Source organism: Microcebus murinus, chromosome 8, assembly GCF_040939455.1.
Source record: "Microcebus murinus isolate Inina chromosome 8, M.murinus_Inina_mat1.0, whole genome shotgun sequence".
In the NCBI taxonomy this organism is placed as follows: domain Eukaryota; kingdom Metazoa; phylum Chordata; class Mammalia; order Primates; family Cheirogaleidae; genus Microcebus; species Microcebus murinus.
In genome coordinates this window covers 79,217,530-79,237,899 of record NC_134111.1, presented here as the reverse complement: position 1 = coordinate 79,237,899, position 20,370 = coordinate 79,217,530, and the positions used below count along the sequence as shown (strand labels likewise).

General features: G+C 34.7%; 1 protein-coding gene across 2 annotated transcripts in view; it reads right to left on the bottom strand.

Moving 5' to 3' along the window:
* The window catches only part of ADAM23 (ADAM metallopeptidase domain 23), a 153,848-nt gene that overhangs the window by 44,167 nt on the left and 89,311 nt on the right, over window positions 1–20,370 (bottom strand). For both annotated transcript variants that reach the window (XM_012738876.2, XM_076005871.1), the window contains exons 6-14: window positions 19,768–19,831; window positions 17,961–18,033; window positions 17,079–17,152; window positions 15,299–15,364; window positions 7,526–7,597; window positions 5,218–5,381; window positions 4,126–4,210; window positions 3,081–3,171; window positions 701–749 (exon numbers count right to left, since the gene is read on the bottom strand). In XM_012738876.2, coding sequence (XP_012594330.1) covers window positions 701–749; window positions 3,081–3,171; window positions 4,126–4,210; window positions 5,218–5,381; window positions 7,526–7,597; window positions 15,299–15,364; window positions 17,079–17,152; window positions 17,961–18,033; window positions 19,768–19,831 — 738 coding nt within the window. The remainder of the gene's footprint in view (window positions 1–700; window positions 750–3,080; window positions 3,172–4,125; window positions 4,211–5,217; window positions 5,382–7,525; window positions 7,598–15,298; window positions 15,365–17,078; window positions 17,153–17,960; window positions 18,034–19,767; window positions 19,832–20,370) is intronic.

The window sequence follows — 20,370 nt, the reverse complement described above, 5'->3', positions numbered from 1 at the left end:
AGGAAACCTCTCTTACTAGAAGAAGTGGGCAACAGCTTAGGGGGCCTGAGGGCAGTGGCTTCCATGGGGCAGGGGTCCCTGGGAAAGAGGGCAATGTTTGTAGACCTGGTTCACTGAGGTAATGGCAGCTATGGGGCAGCTGTTCCAGTTCCCAAAGTATACACACACAAAAAAGAAAAGATAGGTGATGGAATGTTCAAATGTCTACCTCTAAAAGACTACCTAATTTAGACACAATAAATCTGTCTTAATTTTTTAAAAAAGCTTTATTGATTATATAAGCAGTATAGTAAAATTTTTATTACCATAAACACAGATATTTATGAGTTCCTTAAAATGTAAATTGATGACTAAATTGATTTTCACTGACTACTTCAGGTAGACAACCAGCTTTTATTCTAAGTATACTAAAAAATTAATGCCTCTACTAAACTTAGACACATCTAACACTGTGCTCCCATTAAGGGTTAATAAGAAGTAGAAGTAGTTAATACCTTTTACTTTTATCACCAACCTTTAAATAAAAAATTAAAATATGAAGTAAATTAGCCTTTTCAGTTTTAAAATATCAGACAATTAATTACTGAATTTATACTGTAATTAGCTTAAAAGACTGGTACCTACTAGACCATGGTCTCTAATTACATACAGCAATTTTAGCAAAAAGCATATATCAAGTCCATGTAGGATGAAAATTTACCCTGTTTCCTCCATGATGCAGCCACCCCAGGATTCTGTGCAGTCACATTCTAGTCCAATGAAACAATAAAAGCAACAGAAAAAGGAAACGACAAAAGTCACATTTTTAATCTGCATTACAGCTCCTATAATCATTCTTTATTACCAATTCCATGTCAAACAGACACGGATCGTGAAGTTCCATACAACAAAATTTATTTCTTTTAAATCAGTATTTCCTTATCCTTTCCAGAAGTATAGGTCACTTGCTAAAAAAACAGCTGGCAAGAAATAAAATTGTGCCTCTCTTCATTTTTGTAACTCCTACAACTCAAGTAGGTTCTCAGTTCCTATGTGTAGTGAGAAGCACCCTGGTCTAGAATCTGGAAAGCCTGAGATGAGTCCAAGTTCTACCATAAAAGACAGTCACACAGGCTAGTGACAGAGTCACACAGGCTAGTGACTTAGCATCTCTTGGGACTCAGGTTTCCCCTTCTAAAATGGAACTGCATCTCTCTTCCTATCTCCCAGATGGCTCTGGGGTTCACAGGAGATGGTGTGCCCCTGTGCTCTCTGTGAGCTGTACAGTTCTCTGACACAAACACAACGAATCATCATTGAAGTTCTCTAACAGAGCACGCTATGAGTTAAAGGAGAGAATTCAATTTCCCAGAACAGAAGTGAGAATCAGCCAGAGACTTGAAGATCACTATGCTACAATGTTTAGTAAAAAGAGCAATCTGAAACAGAAGTGTAATCACTCAAATAGCAATCATAAACTTAACTTAGATACCAGAGACTCACATACTGATACTGAGATGAGCTCTTCTCTTCATTAGTTTTTTCCTATTCTCTTTTCTATCATAAATAAAAACATTTTTAAAGAAAGACTTTCAAATGGATTTTTAAAACGAACTTTAATACCCAGGTAATAGCTACCTAAACAAACACTTCACAAAGGAATAAAGAAGTTTAGGAGGGAAGGAACTATATCAGGCATTAGGCATAAATTCTATTTTTCACCCTACTCCACCATCCAACTCATAACATTTCTCACCCGACTCGATCTCTGGTCTCCTATAGGTTCCAGGATGCCCAAACAAGTGCATAAACCTAGTCAGACTCTATGCCAGCTGTAACTCTAAACACCTCTAAACACCAGAAACTCTAAACACCTCTTTTAGTGTGTACAAGGTGTTTCCTTGGGAAAGTAAATAATTGAGCAAGATAATAAATGAAAGTTTGTGGGGATTTTCAAAATGCCACCAGACACCTGTGATGACTATGTTACTCAATGACTTAATATATCCACCAAGGAAATGAAGAAGCCTGTGGATATACATTTTGTTTCAATTTTCCATAATATTATACGATAGTGACAAAAAAGTATAAAATTTAGGATATTAAGGTAAACTTTGTCCTTTTCTTCTTTAGCGAGGTTGGGGTAGAAAGAGAGACCTTCCTAGTGCCTCACATAGAAGGAAGGGGACTCCCACTTAATTTCTAGTTAAGTGAATAATATGAGTGAACACACTGGTCTCTCTCTTGAGTGATCACATATTTCTGGGCCTTAGGCACTCAACTATAAAAATTTACTGAAAATGTATATTTTATTACTATGTTGGTATAAAGAGGAATGTAATCCAGGTTTGATTTTAGCCTGATTTTAAAAGCATTTTTCATGGACCCCTAAAATTACGGTGGGCCCTAGACACTTTGCCCACTAGATAAATCAGCCCTGTTTTTCCATCTTCCTCTCATCTGATTAGTGAAAAAAGCGAAAAATAACAGTCTTTGGCCATGTTTTTTACTGGACAGAATCTGTGGCCCTGTTTGTACTCCCTCTAGGGCCTGCCTGCCCACTAGAGGAGAATCTTATCCTCCACCACTTGTCCCCAAGCTTAAAAGGCCCTGGGGGAGGGACTTCCTGTAGGGGAGCCTTCTTCTCCAACTCTTCTCATGGGACTGAGGGGTATGTTCAATTAGAACTCAAATATGGACTCCATTTTGGCTCTATATCGAAGCTATTTCCCAAGGCAACTATAGTATTACTAACCTTGTGATGGAGCCTCATCTAGCATCTTGTGTCTATACTCAACTGTCAGAACCCAGAGGGTGACTATTCCCACCCCCAATCCCAACATCCCGCAGTGTGAGAAAGAGGTGACTCACGCCCTGAGAAACTGGGTATGATTTTATGGATTTTGAAAGGGAAAATTTCTACAACCCAAAGAGATTAAGAATTATCTTAAGTTCCTCATTTTGTAAAGTTTTTTAAAGGAAGAAGATATACTACAATTAAACTATAATGATTTGAATGAAAAATATTTATTTATTGACCGGACATGCATTACACAGACAGAATGGCACATGAAAGTGAGAAAGAAGGTCAATGTACATACTTGGCTTTCTGCTAGAAGGTTCCCATTGGATTCCAAGGTTTTGAGCCAGGCTCTGCGATAATACTTGTGCCACTGCCATTGGAAGACCATACTGTTTTTCAGAGTTGAAAGTGTGTGGGAAACATTTGAGAGAGTGCACAAAGCTAGTTATTATTTCTTAATTGTTACCACATATCATCTCAGTTCGCTAAGTAGAGCCTCACAGCATCTAAAGATGGAATATACTCCTCATCACTTCCTCCTTGCAACTGGGCCCAAGAAGCAGAAAGCCCCTCTTACTATGTGGCATCTCTCAGAACTTGAAGCTCTCACATGGAAACATAAAATACAAGTCACAAAAGGCTGTGCTTCAACTTAACTCACATCAAGCCAAGAATAAATTCAACTTACTACAAATATGTCAAGTGAGGTCCCCACTAAATGACGGGTATTGGGATAAACTAGTATAACATATTCCGGGATTGACTAGAGTTTAGATATAACTCATTAGGCTGTTGGGGTGCTGTTGCCACCTAATAATTTCCTTTATAAAAATGAAGGTATTAAAACTTAAACAATGAGATTACGGAAATATTTGTTCAAATTCACTCTACAGATAGGTAGATAGAAGGCATGAAGATGAAAAAAACATACAGAGGGAGAAAAAGAGAAGATATAGTACTGATATCATACGCCCTTTATTTAAATGAGTTAAATCTAACATAAGCAGAAGAGCATTATAACTAAAAAAAATGTTATAAGGGAAAGATTAATAAGCTTATAAAAACTTAACATCTTATCTACAGAGCCTAAAAATCTCTGGGCCAATCTTCAGCTTGCATTTGCCTGATAAATAGGAAAAACTATAATTCTAATAACCAAAGATAGCATTATGAATCCAAAGGACCATTTTGGGTTCTATTTATTAATAATATAAGCCACTCATGCTACATAATCGATGTCATCATTCTAAACACGCATGAGAAGAAATGTAAACTGGTCCATGGGGAAGAAAGAGAACAGATGCCAAGATAAAGCTTTACTTTAAGAAAATGATAAAATTTACCTCATTCACACCAACTCCTCTTGTGCGAGAACAGACACCTCCGAAGTAACTCAGGCTGCTTCTCTTATAGTGGAATGTCACCCGCCTTCAGAAAAAGAAGTGCTATTAGAAAACCAATGTAGTGACCATCAAATAAACTCTCCTAAAACATGTCTACTCTCCTACACTGAACACTCCAGAACCATCTTCCTCCAAAAGATCAAAAACTGTATTTTAAATAACTTTAAATTTATGTTGTCATAATTACCTTTAAATTTGTTATCTTAAATAATTCTAATTGAGCAAGCATTAACTGAGTACCTAGTAAGCATCATGTACTGACATAAGAATTGAAAACACAAAAATAAACAGACCACAGTCCTTGACTTTTTTTCTAGTAGAGAATATCCAGTAGTTACACAAAACATTGTTGATTATTATAAATTGCTGATTAAAGACTGAAAGAAAAGAAAGTAAAGGTTAAAGGTGGAAGGGAAGGAAGGGGTACTTGTTGGTTTGATTCCAGGACAGAACCTTAGAAGATGGTCTGAAAAGAGTTTTGCCATGAGTGGGTAAAGAGCAGCTTATTACATTAAAAAGAAAGTATGGAACCCTTCTTCCTTAGTGATAGAAATTCAATTTTATTCAATGGTTCATCTAAAAACACTACATTTCTTAGCTTCTCCTGCAGCTAGGTATGGCCATGTGACTATGATCTACTAATGACATGTTGTGAAATTGATGTGTACAAGCTTTCAGGAAATCCGCTTTACAGGAATTGACTTGGCTAAAAGGACTGCCCTTTTGCCCTTCTCCCTGCCTGTCATTCCTGTTGCCTGTCATGAAGGCTGGAGCACTAGTGGCCTTCTTGGAGCATGAGTTGTCCTTGAGGATGGAAGTTATATGTTCTAAAGGTAGATCTGACAGCTAGAGAATCACCAGCATCCTAGCACTGGACATCCTATCTCCATGCTTCTTATGTAACAGAGAGGGCAATCCATAGCAATCTTGTTCAAGTCCCTATTTTCTGATATTTAACTTAGCTTGACACAATAAAGGGATAAATTTAATGTCGAAGCGAAGACTACAATAAAAGCTTAGACAGGTACATACGAGATGAGGTGCACAGCATCAGCGTGCTGCTTGATACGCTGCCGGTATTTGGAGAATTCGTGGAGCATCTGCACAGGATTGGTGGTGATGTCAATATGATCCTTCTCAGTCCAGGTCTCAACAGCCACCAGGACAACCCTGGTGTTGAGCTGCTCCTTGTAAATCTGAGGGTACACAACAGGACAGGTGCAGGAGGAAAACACTGGGTCAAACATGCATGATCAGTGAGTCAGAGTCAGTGGAAGGACAGAAAGGGGAAGGTGAGAGGAGAACATGGGTCATAGTTAGCTCATCACAGAGAATCTTCTCTTCCTTTCTCTTTTCCAAGAGCAGAAAGAAAGAAAGAAAGAACAATCACAATTCTGTCTCATGTCACCAACTCTCCTATAAGGTTATTTCAATCCCAGATCAACACATTTAGTGACCTGGCATCTCACTAAGGGATAGATAGTAGGAATGTTAAGATTCTACAGTCAGGACATAAATTGAAAACGGGGTTCAGTAAAATCACTCTTCCAGACCTCACAGAGGGTAACAGGTTGGAGCCTGCTATACTGGCTCTGAGTAAGTAACCACTTACTCCTGCAGCATTGGAACAGGTCACTAAATCTCAGACAAGCACCAAACAATCTGGCTGACTTGCCCTCGGAGGTTAAGTAATGCTATGCTATATGGAAAGTAAAATAACACTGAGAGGGAGAGAGAGAGAATTATGGATCCGAGGCCAAAAAAGAGCAGATTTATATTCGCCCAGCCCATCCTCACCACAGGGTGGCATAGCTTACAATATTTAAATAATTACCTTTCTGTGGTCTTTCTCTAGTTTCAGCCCAGTAGCTAAATAATTCACACATTTAAGCAACTTCAATGAATGCTGTCATTTGGCCCTATTTTCAAACTACTTAAGAAAACAATGGATAATTTTCAAACACACTGAAGAAGGAGGACATCATTATGCCCAAATCAATTACTTCACAACAAAACCAAGTTAAGTGCAATGTCTTTTAAAATCACTGGTCAGCTTCAGAACCTTATATGGTAACCCAAAATAACATTTACACTTTGCAAGATGTGATTCTATTTAAACATGCTGAAATGACTAATACAGAGATGCTACCAAGAAAACAGTTTTCGCAGGGGACAGATGTGTTGAAGACTCTCTTTTCCATAGTCACTTATAAATTTTCCTCTGAGAAAATTAATAAGAGCTGAAATTAAAGAAAATTAATCAACCAGGCATGAAAACTGGCTCTCAGAGGTTCGATCCTAATTCTATATGATAAAATCTATACATATCTACTTACATTATCCTTTTGCTAAGCTAGGCCTACCAGGCACATAAGCTATATTATGAGTATTTACATGATCACTTGTTTTTGGACTATTTAAAAGGCAGAAAAGAAGGCATCCCTTTGGAGTAAATAAATATCATTTAGATGTTTGGCAATTTATAGAAAGTTTTTTTTCCCCAGTTAAGATACACTATATAATGAATACCACATAAAACTATATTTAGCTGAACAAAACACCACTTTACACTAGAATATATAAAGTAGTACGCTATATTTAATTTATGACTAGTCAAATTGTATTATTTATTGCAACTTATTCATAATATTCATATCTATGGAGCTCCTACCTCAGGCATGAAAAAGGATGAAAATCTTAACCATCATTCTCTGCAACTTACAAAATACAGGGGGACCATATTGATATTAAAGATTTGTAGATTTAGAAGTCTTTGTAAGCAGATATGTATTTTACTGTTTCAAATGAGTTTTAATTTGGGACTGACTTATATATACTTAGTTTTTTCATCTAGAAATAAGTCTGAAACATTCCACTAATGGGAAAACTAAGGATATAAATTTGTGTCCTTTAAACAATTTTGTTGTATTATTTATATTCTTCAAACATACTCTGCCTCAATCTATTAGTTTTTGTCTGCTAAAACCATACACTTTTAAAAAGATCAACTAGTTGTTAACAAAGTCCCATTTGCCAAGTATAATGTCTACTCTTTTTGGTAGCTAATGTTTTCCATTGTTTTTGTCCTCCCTAGACCCTGGTGATGACAAGGTCTAGACACCACTTAGAAGCACCATTAATGCATCTTTGGGATTCTGAAGATAAGTCAACAGTCCTCTAAAACTCTGAGAGCACTACTATTTGTGAAGCAGATGAGCTTAAAGATCACATTTTTACTTCTGCCCAAGATATAATTAAAGTAACAAGTAAGCAAATAGAGATAGAGATATAAACCATTCCATCTTGGTAAAAATAGGTTCAAGAAAACCAGGATACTTACAGAATCCACAAGGTTGACCACAGACTTTGCAAAGTTGTTGGTATGTGCATGAGAAGAGCGATGCTTCTTATACTAGGGGGATAAAAAAATATACCAGTCACTGCCAAATCATAATTTAATGGTAAATTTCAAAATTCTGTAAAAGCAGAAGTCTCACAGCAATAGTAGATATGAAGATTAAAAATACAAAATTTAGTAGAATTTAGTTTGTGCCATATTGGAAATGGTGGTATTCTTATATTATTTCTTTGTTAGGCAGCAAAATTCAGACTCTAAAACATCCACAATGTTCTGGGTAATGGAAAGGGCTTACTGAAATCTATGTGAGAAGCTGCACACTTGAGAAGTAAGTTTTTAATTTAGTCTTAATGTCTTTTGTTTTCACTGAAATGACATTTTGCAGCTTAGGCCAAAAAAATGTAGTCCCAACTAGACACTTTCCTTGTGTTAAACTCAAGGCCATCAAGAAAATTTCTTAGGCAAGCACTTCAGATATTATCCATAAAATGCAAAGTATTTGTCATGCATTTAGTATATCCCTTGGAAGGAATGCCTCCTCCAAGCGAAGCCTTTTGCTTTCAATTGCTTAAAGTCAGCACAAAGAGGATACAAAAAGTAAATATGAAGTGTGCTGGTAGTTTTTGGTTGCTTATGATTATTTAAGAGTATAAAGAAAAGTAAATTAATAGGATACTTCTATAACAACATCTGGAGGGCTATGTTTTTGGCAAGGAGTAGAATACTATGCTCAATTATGTCTTTGAGAGGATACCTAAAAGCTGAAGTCTACCACAGGAAGATCATGCGACAAGGCTATCATTGTCTTTACAACTCTGAGCAAAAAGAAAAACATACTTAAAACTACTGACTTGCACCACAAGTCTTTGGAATGTGTCTTCAATTATAATTATTAAAATAATTTCATGAAGATTAAAAATATTCCACATTGGAAAATCATAATATTCTTTTTTTCTCCTCTGCCCACTTTTACCCTGTAAATTAGTCAGACCCTCTTCATTTCCTTCTCTCTCTACTCCATGACTATGTTTTTTAAACACAGAATGTATGTCTCAATGCTTACATATCTGATGTTTATTTTTTATAACACTGAGAACACTGATGACCCATGATAACAGTCAACAAATTGATAATATTGTGCTCTGTTAGTAGCATTCATTAACTCATAACTATTGGTATAGCATTACTGTTACTGTTCATGTTATTGCGACCACTGTGCATCATAATCTGACCCAAACCATCTTTATGTGTCCTTTTAAAAGTAAACTAATATATGCATATAACTGGGCCATAAACCATTGCATTAATCTAAAATTTTTCACGCATTTTAACAGATTGTATAACCTTAGCATAAAGAAGTTTCTACAAATAGTTCAGCATTTTAAGTTGCCTAGCAAAATTCCACAAGCTCAAAACTTTCCAAGATATCTTCAAGAGTAAAAGCAAAAGCCTTAACATTAAGCTCCTTTTGGGTGATGAAAATGTTACGGAATTAGATAGAAGTAATAGCTGTACAACAATATGATGGTACTAAAAACCACTAAATTATAGACTTAAAAAGAAAGGAAGGTCGGGCGTGGTGGCTCATGCCTGTAATCCTAGCACTTTGGGAGGCCGAGGCGGGCGGATTGCTCAAGGTCAGGAGTTGGAAACCAGCCTGAACGAGACCCCGTCTCTACCAAAAATAGAAATAAATTAATTGACCAGCTAAAAATATATATACAAAAAATTAGCCGGGCATGGTGGCGCATGCCTGTAGTCCCAGCTACTCGGGAGGCTGAGGCAGTAGGATCGCTGAGCCCCGGAGATTGAGGTTGCTGTGAGCCAGGCTGATGCCACGGCACTCACTCTAGCCTGGGCAACAAAGTGAGACTCTGTCTCAAAAAAAAAAAAAAAAAAAGGAAAATATTAGCTGACACCTACTCTAATGCAGTGGTGCTACACACCTATTAACATAAATTTTATTTTGCTTCTGAATATTAATTTTTCCTTTTTGGAGACTTCTTTTTATAGTATAATGATCACAAAAAACATGACATGCAAGTTTAAAAAAATAAAATCTATCAAATGTGATGTGCTTTATTTATTTCTTATTTGTTATTTGCGAGCCTCTGACTTTCTTTGTAGAAGGATGATCTGCCTGCTATGTGGTGAGTGAATTAGAGAGAGTCAAGAATGGAAGCAGAGATGTTTATTGGGAAACTATCGCAAAAGTCCAGGTAAGAGGTAATGGAGACTGGATAACTGCAGAGAGAAATGGGTGGATTCAAGAAATACAAAGGTAGAGCTCTAAGACTTGCTGATGTAGAAGATGTGGAAGGTGAGGAAAGAAAAGAACAAAAGATGACTCCTTGGTTTTGACCCTGAATAGATGAGGGATGGCGATGCCATTTAAAATAATGAGAAATACTAGGGGAAGAGAAGTTTAGAACTAAGAGTTCTGATTTAGAAATGTCAAATGTGAGATGCCTATGAAGTAGAGATGTCAAGTAGACAGCTGGATATATGAGTAGGGAACTCAGAAGGCTAGAGCTACAAAGCAGGGAGTAATGAGTTTACAGTCAAGATACTATTTAAAGACTTGAGACTGGAAGCTGTCGCTAAGGGAGAGAGCATAGAAAGAAAAGAGAGCCCTGACCCACGCCACAGGGCACTCCCATAATTCTAGAGGTCAGATGTAAAAAAAACTTACATGAAAAATGGCCAGTGAGGTTAAAGAGCTACTATGTCACAGAAGCTGAGAGATAAAGAAAATATTTTAAAAAGAGAGTAATCAACTGTGTCCAATGTGGTTAAAAGAGTAAGATAAGGACAGAACAGTGACCACTAGATTTGTTAACTTGAAGTGCCATTTCACTGAGCACCTAGGATATATTAGGAACTAAGATAAATGTCTCTCCTACAACAAGTATTTCCTCCTCACAACTCTATGATGTGGATTTTATTATCTCCAAATAACTTATCCAAGATTACACAGCTGGGATTCAAAGCCTACTCTGGGTTGAGAGAGGAGGTAAATTTGTTCAGTTAACAATTCTTATTAAATAGTTTATGTATATTCCTAACAAATCATGATTATTGATGAGAACTCATAATTTTTCAGGTATATATAATTTGTCAGGTTTTTATTAATGAGGTATCATCTTGCCCCACTTAGGATGGCTATTATCAAAAACACAAAAAATAACAAGTGCCTGGGAGGATACAGAGAAAAGGGAACTTTTATATGCTATGGGTAGGAATGTAAACTAGTACACACACTATGGAAGAACAGTATGTAAGTTTCCTCAAAAAGCCACAGATAGAATTACCATATGATCCAGCAATCCTATTACTGGGCATTTATCCAAAGGAAAAGAAATCAATATAATGAAGAGATATCTGCACCCCCATGTTTACTGCAGCACTATTCATAATAGCCAAGATATGAAATCTACCTAGGTGTACAATAATAGATGAAGAGGTAAAGAAAATGTGGTGTATATATACACAATGGTATTTTATTCAACCATAAAAAAGAATGAAATCCTGTTTTGTGTGGCAACATGGATGGAAATGGAGGACATTATATTAAGTGAAATAAATCATGAACAGGAAGTTAAACGCCACATGTTCTCACTCATATGTAGGAACTAAGAAAAAAAAGTTGACTTTGCAGAAGTAAAAAGTATAACAGAGGATACTGGAGACTAGGAATAGTAGGGAGAAGGAATGATTTGTTAAAGGATACAATATTACAGCTAGATAGGAGGAATAAGTTCTAGTGTTCTATAGGATGACTATAGTTAACAATAATGCATAGTTTCAAATAGAAAGATATTGAATGTTAACAATATAAAGAAATGATCATTGTTTGAGAGGATGGATATTACCCTGATCTGATGATCACTATACATTCTATGTATTACAACATCTTTATGTACCCCATGAATATGTACACTTATGTGTCCATTAAAAATTTTTAAAGTGGTGGTTTTTAAGTAAGGAAAAACAAATGAGGTTTAAGTTGAAAAACTCTGAATTATAATCCCATATTTACTCTTATTGACTCATACTTAATGTAGCAAAAATGTAAGTAAAACATTTGTTTTTTATGTACTTTAAAATATCTCAACCAATTTTTATTAGAATAAGATTTTTAATGTTTATTTTCGGCTTATGTGGCTCAAAGAAATGTTTACAGACTCTTATTAAGGATATAATTGGCTTGCAAATTAGGTTCTGCCAGCCAGGTACTAAAAGCTTTCCACCAAATTAAGGGATTTTTCTTTTCTAATTGAAAGCCACTGATAATGTGATGCCTATTCAAAATAAGATATCCACATTTGTTCAGGCAGCCAGTAATAAGGCTACTCTGAATTAAAGGGGTAAGCTTGAATGCAAATGTAGGCACAATGTTTCCATTTACTGCATGAATGAGAACTAATTTTGTATATAAAGAAAAATGTGCAATCTCCATTTATGATAAAACTTACTTTTACATTTTCCGATCACTAAAAAGAATTTACATTTAAACTGGAAAGTTTGCTTTTCCTTTCTGAACAAATGCAATCCTTAAGAAATTTGCCTTTTGAAAAAAATTAAGATTAGAATTTGATTATCAACCTGAAGGTGACAGTTATCAAAATAACTACGGTGAATCATATATGTAATAGTATAAAGATTGTAAGATTACTCTCAGTGGGACAATTATTCCAAAGCCAACAGCAAATCTCCAAATATTAAAAAATAAATGTATTAATCTAGTTCAGTTTGACTTTCAACACATGAATTTAAGTTTGGATCAATTTACTTTGATCCAAGTTCTGATTTACTATTTTTTGGGCAATCATATTCAAAAACTTATCTTCATATCATATAAAGCATACCTCAAAAAAGGAATTTTCTCAACTCTCAAAAGAAAAAAAAATTCTTATAGAATGATATACATATTTGGGAATATTACAGACTAGAATGTGACCTGGTCTTCAAGCAAAAGGAATATGAGGGCTATCCGAAAAGTATCCAGCCATGTAAACACTCTTGTTGTATTAACAATGGCTGGATACTTTCCGGATAGCCCTCATATATTTAGTTCTATTAGCCCAGAAAATAATATTTCTTTAAATACTAGAAATCTTCTTAGATAGTTTCTTTCTATTTTAGACATGATTTCTACCCAACAATAAAAGCTTTCAGGGCCAGGCGCGGTGGCTCAAACCTATAATCCTAGCACTCTGGGAGGCAGAGGTGGATGGATTGCTCAAGGTCAGGAGTTCAAAACCAGCCTGAGCAAGAGTCAGACCCCATCTCTACTAAAAATAGAAAGAAATTAATTGGCCAACTAAAAATATATAGAAAAAATTAGCTGGGCATGGTGGCGCATGCCTATAGTCCCAGCTACTTGGGAGGCTGAGGCAGAAGGATTGCTTCAGCCCAGGAGTTTGAGGTTGCTGTGAGCTAGGCTGACGCCAAGGCACTCTAGGCCAGGCAACAGAGATTCTGTCTCAGGAAAAAAAAAAAAAAAAAAAAACCTTTCCATTTTTTTCCTTTTTTTAACATGTATTCTCTCCAAATTTATCAGTACAAATTACAATTCTTTTCTTCTGGTTTCAGAAACAGATGAACCTATCATGCCTACTTCTCATCCATTTTAAAAATAATAATAAAATTATCAAGATCTACCATTAAAATATTTGATAGCCTGAATAAGGTAACTTTATCACAAAATATATGGTATAATGTATAGAAATTTTCCATATATAAAATAATAATACTTTAAGAAGGGTGCTATTTTATTATTCATAAGATTATTTAAAAGGCTTAGAAAATAAATTCAAAATATATGATGTTTAAAAAATTATCAAGTTTCCTTTTTTGCAGTTACTGAGATCTGCTCTCTGACCGACAGCTGCATGCTCCTTCCTGATATAGTATGGTGAAACAGGAGATTTAGAATTGCAAGTAATGGTTTGAGACTGATTCTACCAATTACCAGCCATTTGGGGATGCACTTTGTACATTTAAAGATGTTGTCTATATATCTTAATTATTATTTCCATTACTATAAAAGTATTTGTATAATGGATGTTGGAAAAAGGTTAGGCTTCAAAAGCCATAATTTTGCAACATGCCACAATGCTCGGGATTGAAAAGTACCTTGGAAACATTTCCATTTTCTAATCAACCAAAATAATTCAGATGAAAAATCATATTGGGGTTTTAAGCAAATTAATGTCCTTCAGAAACTCGTATTTCAGCCTTCGTTGTCTAAAATGACTGTCTACACATTTGGTTTTTCTTCCCACCAGAAAGGATCTCTCCTAAATTATATGTAATTCTGATGAATTCTGCTTCTTGCTAATATATCTCAATGCATTTAAAGGGTACTGGTACAGAAAATAAATCTTCATACAAAGTAAGAAGTATTCTATTGAAAAACTTTATGTTCAATATAATTGAACTGATAGTTACTCAAAAACATCCATTAAGGTAGAAACTCCAAAGTTTAAATATAAATTAAGTCACCATTTTTTAAAATGTATGGTTCCAAGGCCTTCTCTGAGTAGGATTTCTGATTAGCATTTCACATGGTCATTTTATCATGAAACACAGCCTTATCATATAGTCTACTAATCTAATTTTGGTTTCATCAAAGTAAAACAAGGACTTTAAAGATACTTGCAAGGCAATCTCAATTTTTTTCCCAATCTTTTACAAGTTTGTCACCCATACCTGACTTTTAAGTATGTTTTAAGAGATTCTCATCTTTGTAAAGTTTTTCCAGAAATGTAACTTTGTTTTCATTAAAAACAATTACTCTTTGTCTTGTTGTATGCAGTTTTTAAAATTCAATTACATAACTACAATAAAAATGGCATCTGGCCTAAAACGTGCAAGAAGTGTGGTAGAGGTTGCTGGCGCCAGCTCCCACCAGCTCACAAAGAGCCAACTGGCCACTTTCTCTCCCTGCTCATTCAGTGATCTCACTTTGATAGCTTGAAATCAGCTACGTTGGGCATATTTACACCATGGATATCAGCAAAAATTATAAACCAAGAGAGCCAGATGTTAAAATTTACCAGCACACCACTAGTACTGGGTGTACTAGCGTATAACACACTGACCAAGACTCGTGCAGGCTTCAGCCAAGACATTTTACAAAGAAAATGGTTAAGTAGAGTATAGTTCACAGAGTTTCTTCTGTATCTTCAAGATAGGCCAATGGGGAGCAATGGTTGCTTTTCATATTTCTTTTTAAGTGTTGCCGAAATGACATATTCAATCACATTTTACTTCCATAGAAGTAACACAAGATTATTCATTTTTCTAATACTTAAAGAAGATAATCAGTTAAAGATAGTCTCTTTAAATAAATGTTATATATTTATTTCCTGTATCTACCACAAATCATAATAATCAGTAAGAAAAAAATAAAATATTAGCAGAACAAAGGCATATAATAAAATTAGAAAGCGGTGACCAAATACAGAGATGAAGAAAGGTAGAGAATAAGAATTTTAAATGAAGATAAGTGAAAGATGCCAAATAGCTAAATCCATTAATTATAATTATTATTAAACACAGGGAAAGTTTAGAGTTGTGAAAATTCTATCAAACCCAGTGTCTCCAAACACCAAGAAAAAAATCAACTGACTTATATTCTCTAAATATATTGGCTTTAATAAATAACAAATAATGATTAAATGTAAAGTGAAATGTATTCTTTCTTAAGTAACCTATTGGGTCTAAAACCTGTTGACTCTATATTCTTACCGTTTTATGATCATTAACAATCATAAGTTCCAAATACTTCATTTCTTCAAATACACCACGAGATGGCTGTGAAGCATAAAAATATATGGTCAGAACAGAGATTGACATAGAAGATCTCTAATGCTTAATCTTAGAAAAACTTTGAATTTCAGAACTCTTTGCTGCCTACTTTATAAACACATTAGAAGAAACTTGGTAGGGACATCAAAAAAAGTGATCATAAAATGTGTATAAACATTGAAAGTATTAAAAAAACTGTCTTTAATTATTATTAAAGTACTCATCAAGACAGGGAACAGACCATGCTGTTTTTGTATGTAAAAATATTCTAGAGAACAGTTTACAGCGTAATTCTGTTAAAATAAATAAATTCCAATTTCTTTCACATTAAAATGTGATAAAAATATTCATATTTACCAAAAATTTCAATTAAAATCTACATAAAACTCATTTAAATAAGAACAGCATAAACTATAATTACTTCCGGTATTTCTGAAACAGGTGTAGTCAAATAGAAACATTGACTCACTGGAGTGAAATTCTAAAAATAATGTAGCAATTCTTAACAACACAGCTCAAATGAACCAGCACTGCCAATTACTACAACCTAAAGTCTTCTAAATTTTAATTATTACTAGATAATCCTTTAAGAGTATTTTAGCCCTCATTTGGACTTTTACTTATTTTTAACAGTTGGAAAATTAATAATGGTGGCTCTTAGTCACATACATAGTCATTGAACAGTTTATATTTGATAGGGGTGACTGTAGTGAAAGAACAGCAGCCTATATAAAACTTATTATTACCTAGCATATCTTCCAGAGTAAGCAAAAAGAGATCTCTAAGTATCCACCCACCAAAAATGTATCCACAATCACCATAATAAGAAGCTCATAAAAGGGAGAATGATTTAACCTGGACCTAAATTTTTGATGGTTGGCAGCCTAATTTTTGCACACACACAAAAAAATACATTCAGCAAAACATTATCTAAAATGTGCAGTTTCTACTATAATTACTCATTAAGTTATCTAGTAAATTACTATGTAATCTATAAGCTGTGGAATTAATTCTTAATTACATAGCATTCACCATGTAATTATTAAACAGTTCCCATCATTACAGCTTCTTAATCTATTATGAAAAAGACTAGAAGCATAATTTCAGTTACAAAGCCCCTATACATTTATCAATACATGGGAGGTATATCATAGTAGTTGATTATATAATTATGAGATTTTGATTTAGTAACTGTCATATCACTATGGTCAAATAAATTCATTCCCTTCTGAAAACTACATCTCGCTTCAAAGTTTTGTGTAACAGAGTTTTTAAATTGAAAGAAATAAAAATAAGCATGATTAGCCAACAATTCAAAACCTAACTCCTCTCCCTACTTTTTTGGTGGTGTTGTTGTTAACAAAAACATTTCATATGATGTTCTATAAGCCATACGGGGGGAAAAAGTCTGCTATACTTTAAATAGAAAAAAAAAAAAAATACACTGCAATTTCCATAAGAAAACATTTTGAAAATAGAGCTAAGACAATACACTCTTTACATGGTATCAGGGTTCTTTAGTTTGAATCACTAATAGAGACAGATGAATAAAAAGCAGGGTATTGATGAGGTTTGAGGTCAAATCATAGGGTTTTTTTGTTTTAAACCAAAAGTCCCCCAGATCTAAACTGTTTTTGGGTATACTTAGATACAGTGTGATGACAGGCACACAACTTAACCGAGTAAAACAGCCCCACCCAAGGCTCAAGGGCACACTCACATTCACTGCTCTCTTCCTTCTTTTCAACCACTGTAATTCAGACAGCAATGGCCACTGGTCACTGCCTTCCATAGCTGTGTAAAAGAAAATGAACACTAAAATTTATGCTGGACTGTACTGCAATGGGAGTATGTTTTCAAAACATTATATGAAGGACTAGTGGTATTGGTAACATATGTCATCTTAAAATCAAGATAAATGAAGAAAAACAAAAGGTACACTGACCATTAAACACTTCACACTCTCATGGTCACAAAGATAGGTCAAACATGTACTTTTCATCCAAACATCATGAAAATATAATGAGCTGTTCAAGATTCATTAGAGGATACATATTTGACCTGCAACCACCTGACAATATCTGAAAATATGAAAGAATTCCACTACGTTTAATTTATTTTGGAATGAAAAATAATGTATGGCATAAGCTTTTGCATAAATTATTAAATACTTTTGACATTAATAGACAGAAACAACATCACATACCTCAACAATCCCTAAGTAGCTTTTGCCAATATTAGCCTGCTTAACACGCCCCAGGAGCAGAGCAGAGGAAGGAGGCCATCCAAGTTGGCTAAGGAGCAGCAAACTGCCAGGACAATTTAGGGAATGAACCTCACTGTAAATCACTCTACTAAATCTGGCCACACTCTCTGGTTCCCAAGGCAGCTTTACTCCTGGGCTTCAAGTTTTGGTCTTTCCGTCAGAAACGATTCTCCATGCCTCATTTTGTGACAGCCACAGTTCACTCCAATGCCCACCCACACTGCTCACCCCAATCTCAGACCAATTCCACTTCCCAACAGCTTGCATGGCTACCAAGTTCCACTAGTTACAGTTCCCACTACATAAAATACAATAGCCATTTTAATTATAACATACTGAGATTCTTCACTTGCTTAGAATATTGTCCCGCCAAGGTTTTCTGGATTATATGTGGTCGACCTGTGTTTTTCTGAAACAAAAACAATTGTAGGAAATCAGAAAGCAAGATGTGAACAAGCCTCTATGAAATATTAGATGTTAGAACTTTCTCTAATGTCCATCCTAAAATGGGAATATTTATGTGTCAATCTTTTAGCTATCAAAAGTGAAAATATGTCTTATAGAAATTTTGGTCTCAGTTTAGACAAAAGCATAATTCTATTAGCTACTCTTAAACCTTAGTTTTCTTCAAAGCCATGAATTGGAAATTCACAAAGAAACAAACACAAAAGGTCAATAAACGATTGAAAAAATGCTAAACACTTTAATGGCCCTTCAAAATGCAAATTTTAAAAAATGAAACACCAGTTTTTACCATCAGATTGGCAAAGGTTTAAAAATTATGATATTCATAGTTCATTATAGTTGCAAGGCAAAAAGCACTCTTACATGTTGCTGGTGGGAGGAAATTGGTAACCTACTTTGAGAGAGAAGTTTGGCAACATCTATCAACAGCCTTGAAAATACTCATATCCTTTGCCCTAGAAATTATACTTTTAGGAATATCTTATTACCATTACCATTATTACTATTAGCCTCCATTACTGAGTGTACAGTATGTGCCAGGCACTGTTAATGTATATATTATCCAAGTTATTACTCACAAAAACCCCATACAGTTCATTTTTATCTTTATTTTACAATCAAAGATATTAAGGCTCAGAGAGATACATCATTTTCTTAAAATTATATTACAACATAATTATCCAATTTATTTTTAAAATATTAGAATATATCTCTGAAAACTAGAAGAATATACATACACTTGAAGGTAAAGAGAAGTTATCTTTGGAGGATAGGATAACAGATAATTATTCAGTTAAGTATTTTGCTTTTGTTTATTTTGCTTTTCCAAATTTCCTATAATGTAACTACGGGTTTTATAATCAGAAAACTAGTTATAAAAAAAGAACCTTCTTAATAGATTACATAAAAGACATAATAAGAGTTTTGCTATTCATTTATTACTTGAGCAATAACATGAATTCTCATTAGAAATATCCTACCAATATTACTTGACTTATTGCAAAGCATACTAAAATTAATAATAATAAAGATCAAAAAAATCTAAATTTGATTAGAGTAAAGCACTTAATTCTGATAATAGATGAAAAAGACACCTAGAGTAATGAAAACCACAACTGGATCAGCAACACAATTTTAAAATGGTTTCAAGCACTGTTCCTTTCTTTCTACCCATGGTGAGGATAGGGACAAATCATTATATGAACAAAAGTAGGCAGCAGGAAGGCAGGCAAAAAAGAGCAGACAATTAGCATGTAACAATCAGCCCCTGAATAATATGATCACAGGAAAAGAATGCAAAAATGCAAAACCAATGCTTTAATTATGATGTTTATAAGTCTTTTTGACTGACAGTTTAATAGACATTGTCACATATATTTATTAATTTCATCAAATCTGAAAAATTGCTCTAATAGGGATGCATTAAAAGTTATCTTCTTTTATACATTTAAAAAAAGCTCTAAGGTTTAGAGAGTTATTACTTTGGTTTCTGCGTTTTTTTTGTTTTTTGCCTGGCATGTGCCACTTAAACTTCAAAACTCACAGTACCATTATATTCATAAGTTTGAAATAAGGTAATTTGCATCAATGCACTTTGAAATCTGTATTTATTTTCTCTTTCCTGGTCAAAGGCAAAGAGGCTGGAAGAGTAAAACACCATCAGATGTCATAGGCTCACCTCTTCGTGAATCAGCTCCAGTGGCTCTATCATGTACACAAAGTTATTATCTTCAAACATACCACTAGAACAAAAGAAACCGCACAAGGAGAGAATTTTAAAATACAGCAAACAACAAGAAATGGCTAGTGAGCTTCATTACTGTGCCTTTAAAATAAGAGTGTATCTGCACAATCCCTTTATAATGCCCTCAATCTAATTCACATGGAATCCACTGAGGCCCCAGAGCTATACTAGACAGCACGTAGGCTACAACAACTATAAAAGTGTACACCAAGAGCCTATAAATTACACCTGATGTAATTAATTTTTGAAATTAAACAGACATATTAGAAGACTAATCTAGGGCTATTCATGTACTGTGTTTCCCCGAAAATAAGACAGGGTCTTATATTTATTTTTCCTCAAGAAGACACCTTAGGGCTTATTTTCAGGGGATGGATGTGTTATTTTCCTCTCAAAGCTTCAGCTTGCAGCACGCACAGGATGGCGGGACCTGACAAAGGGAGCTGACCTTGTTGGTGGGGCTGCCCGCACCTTTCGGGTCACCTCTGGGATAGTAGTTGTCACGATGGGGCAGATGAGAAGGGCTGCTCGTCTTCT